Here is a 15286-nt window from a genome sequence, read left to right as displayed (position 1 = left end):
TGTAGTATATGGTCCTGTTTAGCAAAAAGAACCACCACGTGTAGTGTAAAGCCTATATTTATTTGCAAATCAACACATTTTAATGGTTCCCAACTAATGAGAAGTAAGCTATAGGAAAATAACTAAAAGTACCAGTGCAAAGTATGATTAAAATCAATTTTTTTAAATCAAGGTTTCTTGCTTGGTGGTTTTAAACATTATTAAAATTAGTGATTTAAAGCACTTCCGTTTAAAGCAATCCACCCTGTCCTCGTCAGTCCCATTTATGTTCCTGGCCATGGGATTGGAGGATCTGACAAATCACTGCCTGATTGTCTGCATACACACAGGCTTTCCACACAAATACAAAGGTTCTCTAAATCACTAAGACCTCTTAATGAGATGCCCTTGCTGGCTGCTCAGTCAATTAGTCATTCCATTTGCAGTGCAGGAACATTTGGGAATTCCCATACTGGATCAGATCAGTGGTCCATCTAATCCAGTGTCCTGTTCCTGCTGCAGGGGAGAGAGTATAGGAAACTGTATTCTAGGCAGATATGGGATTAATTGCCCAGGAAAACCTTTAGTTTCCTCCTAACCCCCTCTAGTTAGAGGTTGGCTTACGCCCTGAAGCTTGGGGTGTTATAGCTCTTCCACAACTTTTGTTTGTTTTTATGCTGGATATTATTGTTAGTCACATAAACATCTAATCTTTTTCTGACTCCTACGAAACTCTTGGCCTCAGTAGCATTGGGTGGCAATGAGTTCCACAGCTTCACTGTGTATGTATGTTATATAAACAAGTATTTTATTTTTTCAGTTTTGAATTTGCCATCTTTCAGTTTCATTAAATGTCCCCTTGCTCTTGAGTTATGAGACCAGGGAAATGAGAGTTTCCAATCTGCATTCACCATCTAATTTATAAAATGCTTTGAAGCACGTGCTATGATGGAGAGAGAAGTGTATTTGGTGGTTAAATGTCATGCCATATTGTAAGTAATAGAGAGGACATCTATGTTCTGAGTGAACTTTCTTGGGCAGTATATAGTGACAAAGTTGGGATGGAGGAATACAACAGCCATTGCTTGGCCCATCAGAGCTTGGAATGCAGAGTCTAGCCTATAGGTCAGTGATCAATTGAGCCATTCTGGAATGTGCCACTCTGTCTTAAAGAATATGAATCTATGTAGTCACTTGTGCTCTGTTTCAGCCTTTGATTAAACCCTTGTTAAATTAGGGGGACCTGACCTGTTGTTTCACTTCCCCAGATCCACGTACTCTACCCAGCCAGGGTTGAACAAATCATACAACACACATTCCAGAGGGATACTGTGATAAATGAGAGGGGGGATAGCTCCCTTTTGTGGACACCCAGCCAGCCAGTTGGCTATAGAATCCCTCTTGGTAGTTTTTCTCTACTTGTCTTATCTGTAAAGGATTAATAAGCCCACAGGTAAAAGGAAAGGAGTGGGCACCTGACCAAAAGAGCCAATGGGAGGGCTAGAACTTTTTAAAATTGGGAAAAAACTTCCCTTTGTCTGTCTGTCTTCTCTCAAGGAAAGAGGGGAACAGGGAGCAGTTATGCAGTGAGAAGCTTTAAGCCAGATATGAAAATCATCCGATCCTATCTAGAACTGCTTTTAACAACCCAAATATTTAAGTAGATCAGGAATGTTTAGAAAGACGCGATTAGGTTTATTTCTGTTTATTTCTTATGGCTAGTGGACTCCTCTGTGCTAACCCCAGATGCTTTTTTTGCTTGTAATCTTTAAGCTGAACCCCCAAGAAACCTACTTGGGGTCCTTAATTTTTGGAATTGCTCTTTTAAAATCTAGCAAAAGCCTAAGTTCCAGATGTATTTTCTTTCTTTTTGCTTTTAATAAAATGTACCTTTCTTAAGAAAAGGATTGGATTTTTGGTGTCCTAAGAGGTCTGTGCATATGCTGTTTAATTAGCTGGGGGCAACAGCCAGTTTCCTTTGTTTTCTTTCTCAGCTCTTCCCCGAGGCGGGGTGAAAGGGCTTGAGGGTACCCCAGAGGAAGGAATTCCCAAGTGCTCCTTCATGGGTTCCAGGGGGTTTGCATTTGGGTGGTGGCATCATCAATCCATCCAAGGTCAGAAAGAAGCTGTAACCTTGGGAGTTTAATACAAGCCTGGAGTGGCCATAACTACTTTTTTGAATCCTTGCGGGCCTCCACTTTCTGCACTCGAAGTGCCAGAGTGGGGAATCAGCCTGGACAGATACTAATGCAGTAATTATTTTAGTAGCTCATGCTATTTATGGTACCCAACACAGTAACTAGCTGGAAGATTAAGACAAGTGCATTAGAAGTAAGTTTGGTAAATTGCCGCTCAGTCTGTCGGCCCACATTATGATGGTATGGCAGCTGAGAGCTTTATCTTGGTGTTCTTGATTTGCTCACTGCTGCTTGTATAGGAGGTTTCTGAGGTAGTGCGTAGCTAGATTTGTTTCTGATTTTGGTTTTAAACGCCTTTGTTGCTTTTTGCAGGACTATTTTGAAAGTTACATTTCCATTGCCTCAACTGTGCCTTCGTTGCTCTGCCTGATTGGAAACTTTGTGCTAGTCAACAGGTAAGTGCAGTTACATCTCTAGTCTAGGTTGCATTAAGCACCACCATTTCCAGGCTTGCCTGCTCCCTCTGCAGTCCAATCACTCCACCCTTTTCTCTACTCTTTAGTGCTAGCACAGCAGTGGATTTGAAGTCAAGCTGAAACATCTAATGGGGAACTACATTTAACCAGAAAAAAATGTTAGCTAAAACTGCTTATGAAAGAGACTCACTTTGCTATTCTGTCCCCACAGCAAAGCCCACTCGAGACACCTCTTAGGTATTAGACCAGGCACAAATACATTTCTGTGCACAAACTCATGTATTTGTTCTCTTGTGTGATGATAGTGTTTCAGAGAAGTAATAGCCCACTGTAGAAAAAGGTCAAATACAGTATTAAGTTTCTTGTTACATTTCCCTGTGAAATCTGTGTTCTGTGTACAGGTCCCTGGAATCAGTGATTCTTCTTCCAATGATGGTCCCTATATATATTCCAAATGTGGGGTGCGCACGCGGGCCATGCACCGGAGTCAGGTGTTTTTCTTAGCAGTGCCCATTGGCCCGCACTTGTGTCGTGCATCCCCTTGTGCTCGCACCCGAGGGTATAATAGGCTGTGTGGGTCGATGCCTCTCCAGTCCTTCTTACCGCCATATGGGCTGAGTCAGAACCCTTGTTCTTTCATGCTCTTAGTTTTTACTAAATCTGTGTTCTGAATGCTACCATAGTTTATAACTAGGGCCCTACTAAATTCATGGTCCATTCTGGTCAATTTCATGGCCATAGGATTTGAAAATTAGTCAATTTCACATTTGCAGATGTTTACAGCCAAAATGTCACAGTGTTGTAACCACGGGGGTCCTGACCAAAAAGGAGTTGTGGGAAGGTTGCAAAACAGTTGTAGGGGGATTGTGGGATTGCCACCCTCACTTCTGCGCTGCATTCAGATCTGCCTCTGGGTACCTCTCCCTGCTGCATTGACCAGGTTACCCCCTGCCAAGAGAATCTGAGACACAGGGGGAAGGTTTCCCCACCCACAAGGAGAAAATCTTTTAGTGGGAACTATAGCACTGTACTTGCCTTGACTCCCTGTTGACTGGCAACGATAGCTCTATTTTCTGTACCTGCGGTATTTGCCTGTGTGCCAGTCCCTTTTATCTGCCTTGTTCTGCAAGTTCTAATCACTGAAGAAAGAATGGAAATTAGTCTGAAGATGAGCCATTTCAGTGCACAATGGCAGGAGGTGTGTGTGTGTGTATAATATATACTTCATATTGAGCAGGTACTTTAATGTTCACCATTAATACCATAGTAATTATTAGCCAAGTGATAAATTCCTAAAACAAGTGCTCAGTTGTTATCTATTTTTGCACGTTGTATGCAAACAGGGGAAAGGGAAAGAAAGCTATTCATAAAATAGCTCTTGTTTTTCTTGCATATCCTCCAGACTGCTAATGTATCCATTTCACTAAACTATTATGTATTTAATGCATTACATTTAAATGTAGCATCTATCTCCTGCATATCACAGATTCTTCTGACTGGTGCATCTATAATCAATAAGTGTTTTATTATGTTAAATTTTCAACATCATAAATACTCATGAGGCAGATTAACATTATGAAGAATTCTGAGCAAATCGGTTCCCTGTGGTTCAAATATTATGCAGCATGTCTGGCTAGAACAGCATCTTTGAGAGCTAACCATTATCGTTGTTTTAAAGTAGTGGCACTGTCTGTGGATATCAACACACATGAGATCATGGAAGGTTTTTTTGTACATCATTTGGGAGAGAACAACAAAACCAGGTAGTGCTGACTCCTTGTGTGTGCGCGAATACACTTGTATTCATAGCAGTGCTCCTGTTTGACCAGGTATCATTTGGGGGGTTTTTAATTGCTTTTCAAAAAGGTGTTCCATGCACACAAGGCATATTTGTCAGGAGTCCTTCCTCCTCCTAAAAATGGGCCAGTCAGACTACAGTATTTGTAGTTTGGGTAACTATGTGGCATGATGCACCATATTGTGATCCCTGGGAGACCTGCCTAGGAGAATAAGGTTTAGTACAGGAGACCTTGGATCTGAGGATGAAGGGAATATATTTCAACACTTCATCTCTAGATCTTGATTGCTAGCTTAGCTTTCCTTTTTCTTCCTTTTTCCTTTATCCCTTCTCTGCCCTGAAGGTGAGCTGATAGTCTTGTGTGTCTATAATAAGTGTGTCTATAATAAGTAACCTTCCTGTTCAAGCAACTAACTATCTTGTAGTGACAAGCATGTGATTGCTTTCACCCAGCCTGCAGTATTCCCCAAGCAGACTTTGTTGCAGCTGCCAGTTGCTCTTCTGAGGGGAATATCTCCTGTTTCTGCTAGAAATAGATATTTACAGGTTGGTCGGGTTTATAGACTTATTGAGTTGAATAAGCACTGATGGAAGATGTGGAAGTCATCAATTTGATATCAAAACGCTTTAAAATAATTACTTTTTATTTTCCCCCCTTGGTCCTTCCCGCCCCAGAGGAATTAGTTCATAGCAACTTCTACACTGGCTTCATTTCTCTAGCCAGCTGGCTTCCTTTGTGCTCTTGTATCATCTCCCGGCTGGCTGACACATCAGCAGCCTGCATTAGCCAGAATATGCATTTCTAGGCTGCCATTTGTGCTTCCAAAGCAACTCCATTGTCGGTCCCCAAGTTCCCGTGTTGTGGTGTGGCATCTTGAGTGTGTGCTCTAAAAAGTGGGACAGGACGGCAGCTACACACTTGCACACTGCAGTTTGACAGCAGTCAGTATCACTAGCACATGGCACTTCTTAGCTACCTTTAAAGCAAAGGTCCTGAGGTTGGGTTGTGCAAATTACTTCATTCGTAAAGTGCTTTGAAACTCGTGGGTGGGAAAGGGTACAGAAATACAAAGTTACAAAATGATAGCCATTATTGTATTTGTCTGGAAACTTTTTGTGACTAGGGTTTTTAAAAATGAAATATGTAGAATAGAGTAGATCGTGCCAGCCTGTAGGCATTTAAAGATGAGTCACGTGTAAGGAGAGGCAGAGGCAGTATGCTCTAGTCCAGTGGTTCTTAACCTGGGGTGCATGCATCCCCTGGGGGTGCGAGATGCCCTTTTTGGGGGTGCGAGACATGCCAGATGTTTTTAGAAGGTAAATCATCGAAAACACAAATTCAGCACAGGCACATAAGTACACCTACTTTGTTTCATCAGACCTATGTATGTATTAACATTATACATTTTTTAACGATTACTGTAATATATAAACAAAAAATATATCTAGGTTTAAAGAACTGATCTACTTCAACGATTTTTGATAAGGGGTGCGAGAACATATTTTGAGAACCAAACAGGTGCAGGCTGCAGTAAAGGTTAAGAACCACTGGTCTAGTGCATAGGGCACTATACTGGGAGCCAAGAGACCTGGGTTCTTCTGCCAGTTTGTTAACTTGGGGCAAATCACTTCACCTCCCCCAGCTCTGTTTCCCCTCCCCTTCCCCATAGTCTGTCTGTTTAGATTGTGAGCTCCTCAGGGACTGTCTCTTACTATGTGTGTATACAGCACATAGTACAATGGGACCCTGATCTCAGCTGGAGCATCTAGGCACTACTGTAATAGAAGTAATGAATAATAATAGATTTTGTGACTAAAATAGATAAAGTGTGTGTGTGTGGGGGGGAGGGTCTCATTTAAAAAAAACCCCAAACCATTGCATTTCTTCTCTAGGGTATCTGCCAGCATTCGCATTCTGTCCTCCTTGGCTGTCATGCTGGCTGTCTTCGTGGTGATCACTGTGCTGGTGAAAATGGACACATCCACATGGACACAGTGTTTTTTTGTCGTAACCATAGTTTGCGTAGTCATAGTCAGCAGCGCCTCAACCATCCTCTCCAGCAGCATCTTTGGCCTGACAGGCTGTTTCCCCATGAAGAATTCGCAGGCTTTGATTTCAGGTTAATCTCTCTCTGATATTCAAAATGGAATCAGTGGCAGTAAGTAAATGATTAACTTTTTCAATGGAAAACTACCCACTCGCTGAGAAACAGACTGACGAGAGAACTTAGAAACTCCTTAGACTCATGGATTTTAGTTTTGTGACCCATGCTTTTGGTTCTGTAGCACATGCTCCATCTTGGTGGAGGTTTTGCTGCATCTTGCGTTTAGACATGTGATAATGAGGTCTGCATGTTGGCTGAAGTAACGTGACCTTTCCTTTATTTTAAAAAAAAAAAAATCTGTAGACTGAGATAAAGGGAAGTTGCCAAGGAAGAAAAACAGCCAGTCATGTGAGCTGACTCTCTAGCTTCTGTAAATGTTTTGTAGACTGCCATACTTCACTGTATAAAACAGCATTTGTTCTCTCAAAAGAGACCAGGAGAATACCAGATCTTTGTATCCATATCTTGTGGGTGAATTTCCCCTAAAGCAATGTGAGACAAAGGACCACAGACTTAATTTTTCTATAGGGGGAAGAACATTCCTTAGTTCCACATTTGTTTATATCTCAGGAAATATTAAACTTTGCATTGTCTCTCTTCTTATATTCCACGTTTATGCTCATTTCCATAACTGACTAGGGACATGCTGAGAGTTATGAGTGATGAGGTCCCTGGAGGTTTGGATGTTGTTGATACCTACCCTGCAGTGCATTTAGCATGTTAAAAGAGAGATGAGGGGAAGAAATCAAGATAGTGACTTCAGAAATACTTCCTTGGGCCAATGCAAGAATGTTTTAATGATTTTTTTTTTCTCATTGAGGGAAATCAGCTTCTCTCAGATGTGGCTGTTCCTGTTATAAAAAATGTGTATGTGGTATTGGCAACTTGATTTGCATTTTGGAAGGTAAAAGAGAGAGACTATCAAACTCCCAATTTTAGAAAACCAAGTTTGGGTTTCTGATCTGGTAACTAACACTGTCCTCTGAAACTAGGCATAGGAAATCCTCATTAAAGCCCAGCACGCCAGACCCACCTGGCCCCCACAGTGTGATGTATTTGTATATCCTTGCTGGAGGGCAGAGAAGGATGGATGGAAAGTGCGGCTCCCATTGCACTACACAACTAGTACACAGCAGGGGTTGTGATCCAATAAATAACTGATTTGTAGACCAACATAGAAGTATAGGCAATACCAAACATGCAGATGGGCTTTCCCTTTCAAGGCTGCTGGCTTTGAAGCCTTGTATCTGGGGTAACTAGATGATCCAAAGTGTTAATGCACTGGCTTTTCACCTCTGGAGCCCTAGATTACATGAGGCTTGGGTCAGATGAGATGAGTTTAGAGGTTTCCAGCTAGTCAAATATTTGGTTTTTTCCACATCCCAAAACTACCACACAACTTGCAGCGATTGGCTGCCTTGTGTTGAGAGACCTGGAGCCGGAATTCAAGCCATGTTCATAGGTTAGGATTGAAGTGTGTTGACTAAGCTGTGTGTGAGCACTTGCACAGCACTTTCCAGCTCTGTGTCTGGCTCTGGCCAGTGCTATCAGTGGTTCTGTTCCAAGAGCACTGAAGTTTGCCTATACATTCAGTTAAAAATGGTTTCTGAAATTCCTAGATGCAAACCTCTTACCCTCACCTCTTTAATTCCTGCCCTCTATTTCGGCTTTGAAGCTGCTGTCTACCCAAGTGTCTGGGCCTGGCTGATCCAGTATAAACTGGGCATTATTACATGCTTCTTTGACACTGAATTCTTGCTTTCTCCCCCTCCATGTAGGTCAGGCCATGGGGGGCACAGTCAGTGCTGTGGCATCGGTGGTGGACCTGGCAGCAGCAGCTGATGTTACAGACAGCGCCCTGGCCTACTTCCTGACAGCAGATGTCTTCATCATTGTCTGCATTGTGGTATACCTGATTCTTCCCAAGTTGGAATACTCCAGGTAAAGCCTGTCAAGCCAGCAGGCCATTGACTATGCCAGGGGTTCTCAAACTGGAGGTCGGGACCCGTCAGGGGGTCACAAGGTTATTACATGCAGGGTTGTGAGCTGTCAACCTCCACCCCAACCTTGCTTTGCCTCCAGCATTTATAATGGTGTTAAATATATTTAAAAGTGTTTTTAATTTATAAGGGGGGGGGTCACACTCAGAGGCTTGCTGTGTGAAAGGGGTCACCAGTACAAAAGTTTGAGAACCACTGGACTGTGCAAATACCCTAAGCAGGGTTCACCTGATATAGACTTTGGATGTGGTAAATATGCCTCAGGTGCAGGTAGAGAGGTATTTTTCTGCCTAATAAGAGCTACAAAGTACATGACTGTAGTATGTTGAGATGTGAAAAGCCAGCAGTAAGAACAGCAGTGAAAAGGGGTAGCTGGGGACCTACTTTCTCTTTCATTGTGAAGCGTAAAGGGTCAGGAAAATCATAGTCTTATGTGATGCCCATTTCTCCTGTCTCCTGCCATTCGGCAGTCTTTTATTTTATGTTGTTTGCTCCCATGCTTGTCTGATTGTTGCAAGAATCCCCATTCTCTCCTACCCTGCTCGGAGGGCCATGCAACACACCCTGTGCTTTGCTGTCCTGCTGCTTGTGTTCAGTTCCTTTGCTGGGTCTCTTTCGTCTGACCTTCCTGTTTTGACAGAAACCACAGACAGAAACTGTGGGATTTGCAGCTTGTCTCGAGTTTCTGAAAAGCTACCTCTGTGGGGAAGAGTGGGGGGATGACTGAAACCACATAAGCAGCTCTAGAATTGCTTAATCAGAAGTTAAACTAACTGTTATTCAGATTAACCCCTGAAACATACAGATAACAACCAAACAGGTCCCAGGTTTCAGAGTAGCAGCCGTGTTAGTCTGTATTCGCAAAAAGAAAAGGAGTACTTGTGGCACCTTAGAGACTAGCCAATTTATTTGAGCATGAGCTTTCGTGAGCTACAGCTCACTTCATCGGATGCATAAAAGTGGAAGATGCAGTGAGGATGTTTTTATACACACAGATCATGAAAAAATGGGTGTTTACCACTACAAAAGGTTTTCTCTCCCCCCACCCCACTCTCCTGCTGGTAATAGCTTATCTAAAGTGATCACTCTCCTTACAATGTGTATGATAATCAAGGTGGGCCATTTCCAGCACAAATCCAGGGTTTAACAAGAACGTCTGAGGAACGGGACAGGGGGGTGGGGGGGTTGTAGGAAAAAACAGGTCCCAGTGGTTCATACCAGTATTTTGGACTCCTAAACATCTGGATTCTCCAAGCCTGATCGGTCTGGAGATGTCTGTCGAGCCCTCCTGTGAATAGCTGGGCATCTCTGTGCATCAGAGGCATTTCTTGTTTAATTAGAACACAGTCAGGTTGGGAGAAGGGAGTTGGAAAGTCCATGGGATTTGAGTAAATCCTACAGGAAGCAGTAGTTAGAGTGCATTTGTGGTGATGTAGGTAGGTTCATGTGGGAGAAGGAGATAATGTTTTTGTTTTGTTCACAGCCCTCTTTTATTTTGCAATGAAGAGCACAGGAAACTGAAGTGTTTTGTACACGCCCCCATAATATGATTGACATGGGCCCATATTTTGTAGGGAGTGGGATCTTGGCAAGGAAGAGGAATGTGATCTTATGTGTCTATTAAATCCTGAGGGCATTGAAGTAGTCTCTGTGTGTAGCCCTTTATTACAGTAGAATCCACTAACAGAAACTGTGGGGATTGCCACAGCTTGTGCTGAATTTCTGTCCTCTGTTTCCCTGTTGACAAGGTTTCAGGGAGTTTGCGGACATCAATATTCTCTCTGGGCTGGGGAGGGGATCCGTTTCTGATGAGGTGGGCAGTGCAAGCTATATAATCTAAATACTGAATTCTTTATTTGTTGGGTGCCAGTGAATTTTCCTGCGCAGCCGACTTCTGTTCTCATTGCAGCTGTTCATGTTGATTTCATTGGGTTGTTGATAGTTTTCCTTCTTCTCTTCTTTCAGGTACTACATGAGAAGCCACAAGGGTAGCACGCACCCAGCTGGTGTGTTGCCTAGCACTTATTTAGAGGAAGTAGATGAGTCACAAGGCATCACCAACAGCTCGTTTCCAGCCAAAGGGACCAGTGACCAAAACATCCCACCCTTACGTCCTATCCTGAAGAAGACCGCTGTCCTAGGCTTCTGTGTCTTCTATGTCTTTTTCATCTCTATCATCATATTTCCTTCCATCTCCTCCAGCATAGAGTCTGTCAACAAGGACTCGGGGAGTTTATGGAGCAATAAGTACTTCATCCCCCTCACCAGTTTCCTTTTGTACAATTTTGCTGACTGGTGTGGACGGCAAATCACTGCCTGGATCCAGGCCCCTGGCCCAAAGAGCAAACTGCTCCCTGCTCTGGTCGTCCTGAGAACTTTGTCACTACCTCTATTCATGTTATGTAACTATCAGCCTCGGAGTCATATCAAAATGGTAATCTTCAACAAAGATGTCTACCCAGCTGTCTTCATTGCACTCTTAGGACTCAGCAATGGTTACCTGGGTACCTTAGCTATCATCTATGGCCCCAAGATCTTGCCAAAAGAGTTGGCAGAGGCAACAGGGGTGGTGATGACATTTTACCTGACATTAGGGTTGGCGCTGGGATCTGCCTGCTCAATTCTTTTGGTCCATCTAATATAGAAGAGAGGTGGAAGGGTGAGGGTGTTACCATCAGCTTGGGCAGCACTAGGTTGAGGCCACCAGCAGTTGGTTGAAGAACCAGCTCCTTTCGCTAGGAAATCTGTGAAGTTACATCCCTGAACCCCTGATCCTGATCAGGTCTAGTGGGGCTTGGAAATTGAGCTCCTGAAAAGCAGGTGGGCAGGAAAGGTGAGGGAAAGCAGCGGAGTTACTTGCTGAACCTGAAAGTCAGGTGAAATGCATCCCTCATTAAGAAGCTCATAAAAGGGGTGCCTAGCTAGTATGGGGAGAAACAAAGCATCTGCAGAGATTCTCTAGGCTCAAAAAGGAGCTTGATATTTTCCCTGTTCATTGCTGTCACCAGGTCTGTTATCATTTTGGTCTTATATTAACTATTTGCTGGCTTCCCAAGCATGAAGGCTGACTAAACTGATTCAAGTTACTGCTAACCCCAGAGGTGAACTAATAATGAGTTTTGTTAAAAAAAGAACAAATAAACAAATGCCCCTCCCCCCCATGTGGTTTGTGAGGAAGTTCCCACAGGCCGTGCCAAAGGGGGTTCGTCCAGAATGACAGTTTTGATGCTGTGAAAGCTTCATCTCCAGGAACAACTCATTAGGTCAGGTGGATGTGCACCAAATGTTGCTCTTTTCCTTCCACCCACAATTAGGTTTTCTTTCTTAGATCTGCTGAACCTAACATTGCTGAACCTAACATTTTCAGATGCTTCAGTAAGCCCCACTATTTTCTGCTGGACAATTTAAAAGGACACTCTTGAAGGATTTATAATTGTTTTATTCCTGAATTAATGCTGTGGGACCTTGAAACTGAAATCTGTTTCCCTGTGGAATACTTCCCTCGTATGATGTACATAAACACTGCTTTGTTATTTAGGATTGCTTATTAGAGCTGACCTTGGGTAAGTGTATCCCTTGTAATGTTGTTTGTATGTGTATGATATGGAACAGAGCACTGACGGGTTATTCTTGGGGGAAAAACCACAGAAAAGTACAATAGTTAGATTTTATCCACTTTCTTCTAAGACCAGGAAAAACCCTGAATATTGGGCATAAGTTCCTAACAATGAGATTTATCAGACTGGAATAGTTTCCTTAGGGATGGAGTGGAAGCACCGCTGCCTGCATCATTCCAAATTAGACCGGGCAAAACACTGGCAGGGGGATGTCCTCTAGATCTTATCGGCTGATACTATTGGAGAGTGGGGTAATACTTCGTGCTGTACTAGACTTGACAATATCCCTTTACTCTGACTAGCATAGTAGAATGATTAGCGGCTTTGTTGTTGTTGTTTTAAACTTCCAGTGCTGCTGTTTTTATCTAAATCTTTGAACTGGGTCATGTTGTGGCAACTTTCACAAATTAAAGTGAATGGGCACTAATGTCTTTTCTCAAACCTACCAATAGGTGGCCCAATTAAATCTTAAACTGAAAAGGATCTAGTGATGATAAATTTTGCTGCTATTTTAAAAGTTCTACAGTGTGTGTTGAGAGGAGGAAATTTTATTAAAAAAAGATTTATTAGAGGGAGCACTTTATGATGTTTACTAAACTCACTGTATGAAAAACATTGAGACCCCGGTTAATTCAAGTGGACTGGCTGTGAGGAAAGGGAAAGATTACACTGGTGGTCTGGCATTAGATAAATTTGGCCTATACTGTTATCAGAATGAGGAGATGTTATAAAGCAAAAAGATTGTCTCCAAAGGGGATGGCTTTTTAAATGTATATATGAAATTTAGATGAAGCACAAACTAAACTAAATATGGTTCTGATTATAGTTTTACTCTAAAATTGGATGGATAAATGCTGTAAAAGGAGATTAACTGGCAGCCTAATTTTATAATTTGTCATTACAATTGAATGCCTCTGGGGAAAATAACTATGGGAAAATGTTTCCGTCGGGATTTGTTGTCCCAAAGAATTGAAAGAGGAATATCGAACCTTTTGCTGGTAACTCACCCTTAGCTGGTAACTTCTTTAGATTTCAGTCTGTCCTTTGAGTTCCTGATGTGCCGGCGTTCATGTGCCAAAAAAGTGACACCACAACTAGTACTCATGGCAGAGATGCTATGGGATGAATAGTCTTGGGAGTTAGAACTTGCCTAGAGTTAGTGCCAGTAAGTCAAAAGGTTTCGTCAGGATGGTGTGGCCGATGCCATGCTGCTGCCAATGCAGTGCCTTCTGTGATGATTATTTAAAGGCTTTCAGGATTTGGTATGAATAGTTAGGAATTAAAACTTGAAAAATATATTTTAGTTTTTTAGTATTTAACACTGGACAGAATATTCATTGGAAAGTAATCTGGCCTAGTTGCTGAAGCCAGTGCCCTGTGTTCTGGAGTCTCTTCCTTTTTTGTGGTCTGTGTGGGCAATAATAGTAGATAAGGTTTTAAAAATTGAAGTTCAGTTTTGGTAGCTGAGAGTTTCACAAAGTGTCTACCTACTGCTGGCTTTCATTACTTTATATAGAGAATAATACATGGCTAGCATATAACCTACCATGACTGACAGCAGTTATTGAGACTGAACTAAGTGTTTTTTCAGTATTTAGTCTAGGATCATTGGTAACACACATACAGTTCAGCTTTACAGGTAATTTTAAAACATAAAATCCAGACATGAGTGGAAAATTCACAGGGCATGTGATGCAGAAGGAGAAGCTTTACAGCATGTGACTTTGCATGGCATAGGCTTTAAAAAATTGAAATGAATACTGTCATTTCACGAGGAACTAATCCTTTGGCCTTCATTGCGTGGAAATATAGTACAGCTTGGCCAAGGCTGCTACATGTTAAATTCCATTTTTGTTTAGATTCTAAAGGGTAGCTAAATGATTTGGTGGTACGGTTTAAATGCACCTCTACCACTGACAACCATTCTGCAGAAGCCCAAGGCGTGGGTGTGTGTGTGTGTAATATTGTTTTAAACCAAAATAGGACTTGATTGGTACTGGTGCCTGTCACCTCTGTAATGTTGTGAAGTTTTAGGAGCCTTTGTGTGGTGTAGCAGGGTACTGTACTAGTCTCTCATCTCGGGAGAGCTGAACTCAAATTCCCTTTAACAGATAAAGGCATAAAGGTGACATTTGTGGTCTTAACTATTTCCCACTAAAATTTTTGCCTATTTCACATAAGCTCCGTGCAATATCGGATAATTTTCATTCTCTTTGCAGGAAAAACCGGAGCCTGGAATAAAACTGTGTTGGAATATATATGTATATAATATCTTCCATTCGGGGTTAGATATTTTTAAAAAGAGGCTTAAACCTGGCATCCAGTTTTATACCTGCAGTCAATTGTACAGACACGAACAATGGCATTAGAATTTCTAATTAGCTGATTGCAAATCATGTAGATGCCTAAATACAATCTCTTGTGTCTGCAAATTTAGAGCCATAAGTAAAATATTGCCTGTTGACAGCTCTGGGCGGGGCTGAATGTAACTCTGACAAAGTGGGTTTTTTTACGTTGTTATGTTGCATGTGAGTCTTACTGTCCTGTACTAATACTGTGTGTACCCCAGTGCCTAGGTGATTGGAATTGGGGGTGTGGCTTTTGTGGAGGCCCTCGGGGCAGATGGCCGATACCTTTCGTAACCTGAGAACCAGGAGGGGGATGCAACCAGGTGACATTTTGCCCAGGAAGCAGGACAAAGAACGGAGGAGGAGCAACAGGCATGTCGAAAGGCAGGGTCCAGGGCAGTCTGCTGTGGGGGACTGGAAGAGGGGGAGTCCAAGCCGTCTGGTCTGGGGTTCCCCCAAGATAGACTTGGCTAAAACTCACTGATTTCTGTGCTAACAAGTTCTGTTCTATGCTGTGTACCTGTCAACTAATAAACCTTCTGTTTTACAACGCTGGCTGAGAGTCATGGCTGACTGCAGAGTTGGGGTGCAGGGCCCTTTGGTTTCTCCAGGATCCCCGTTCAGGTGGACTCGCTGCGGGGAGCACATGGATGTTGAATGTTCTGAATTTCAGACACAGGAAGGCCGAAGCCATGTAGGCTTCTTGCCCTGGCAACAGTGGCATGCTTTGCCAGAGTCCTGACTGGCTCTTACAGAGCAGTTCCAGAGCATCGGCGCGGTGACTCTGTGACAGTAACAAGGCGCTCTTCCTAATGCTAAAATTTA

The 15286-nt window shown here is 42.6% G+C and overlaps 1 protein-coding gene across 2 annotated transcripts in view; it reads left to right on the top strand.

Annotated features, from left to right (window-relative positions):
* SLC29A3 (solute carrier family 29 member 3) overlaps positions 1 to 15016 on the top strand; it is a 30423-nt gene extending 15407 nt beyond the window's left edge. Inside the window, exons 3-7 of one of the 2 annotated variants that reach the window (XR_012160004.1) lie at positions 2490 to 2572; positions 6285 to 6511; positions 8275 to 8437; positions 10462 to 12059; positions 14683 to 15016. Coding sequence is in view for 1 of the 2 variants with exons in the window: in XM_073353561.1 (XP_073209662.1) it covers positions 2490 to 2572; positions 6285 to 6511; positions 8275 to 8437; positions 10462 to 11140 (1152 nt within the window). In the remaining variant the exon portion in view is untranslated. Of the gene's footprint in view, positions 1 to 2489; positions 2573 to 6284; positions 6512 to 8274; positions 8438 to 10461 lie in introns of both variants that reach the window. The other variant, XM_073353561.1, reaches the window with a different exon arrangement.
* Positions 15017 to 15286: the final 270 nt, after the last annotated feature.

This window comes from Lepidochelys kempii, chromosome 7 (assembly GCF_965140265.1).
Source record: "Lepidochelys kempii isolate rLepKem1 chromosome 7, rLepKem1.hap2, whole genome shotgun sequence".
NCBI classification, from domain to species: domain Eukaryota; kingdom Metazoa; phylum Chordata; order Testudines; family Cheloniidae; genus Lepidochelys; species Lepidochelys kempii.
Note: the sequence above shows the minus strand (reverse complement) of the source record. Positions and strands in the feature narration are given on the sequence as shown.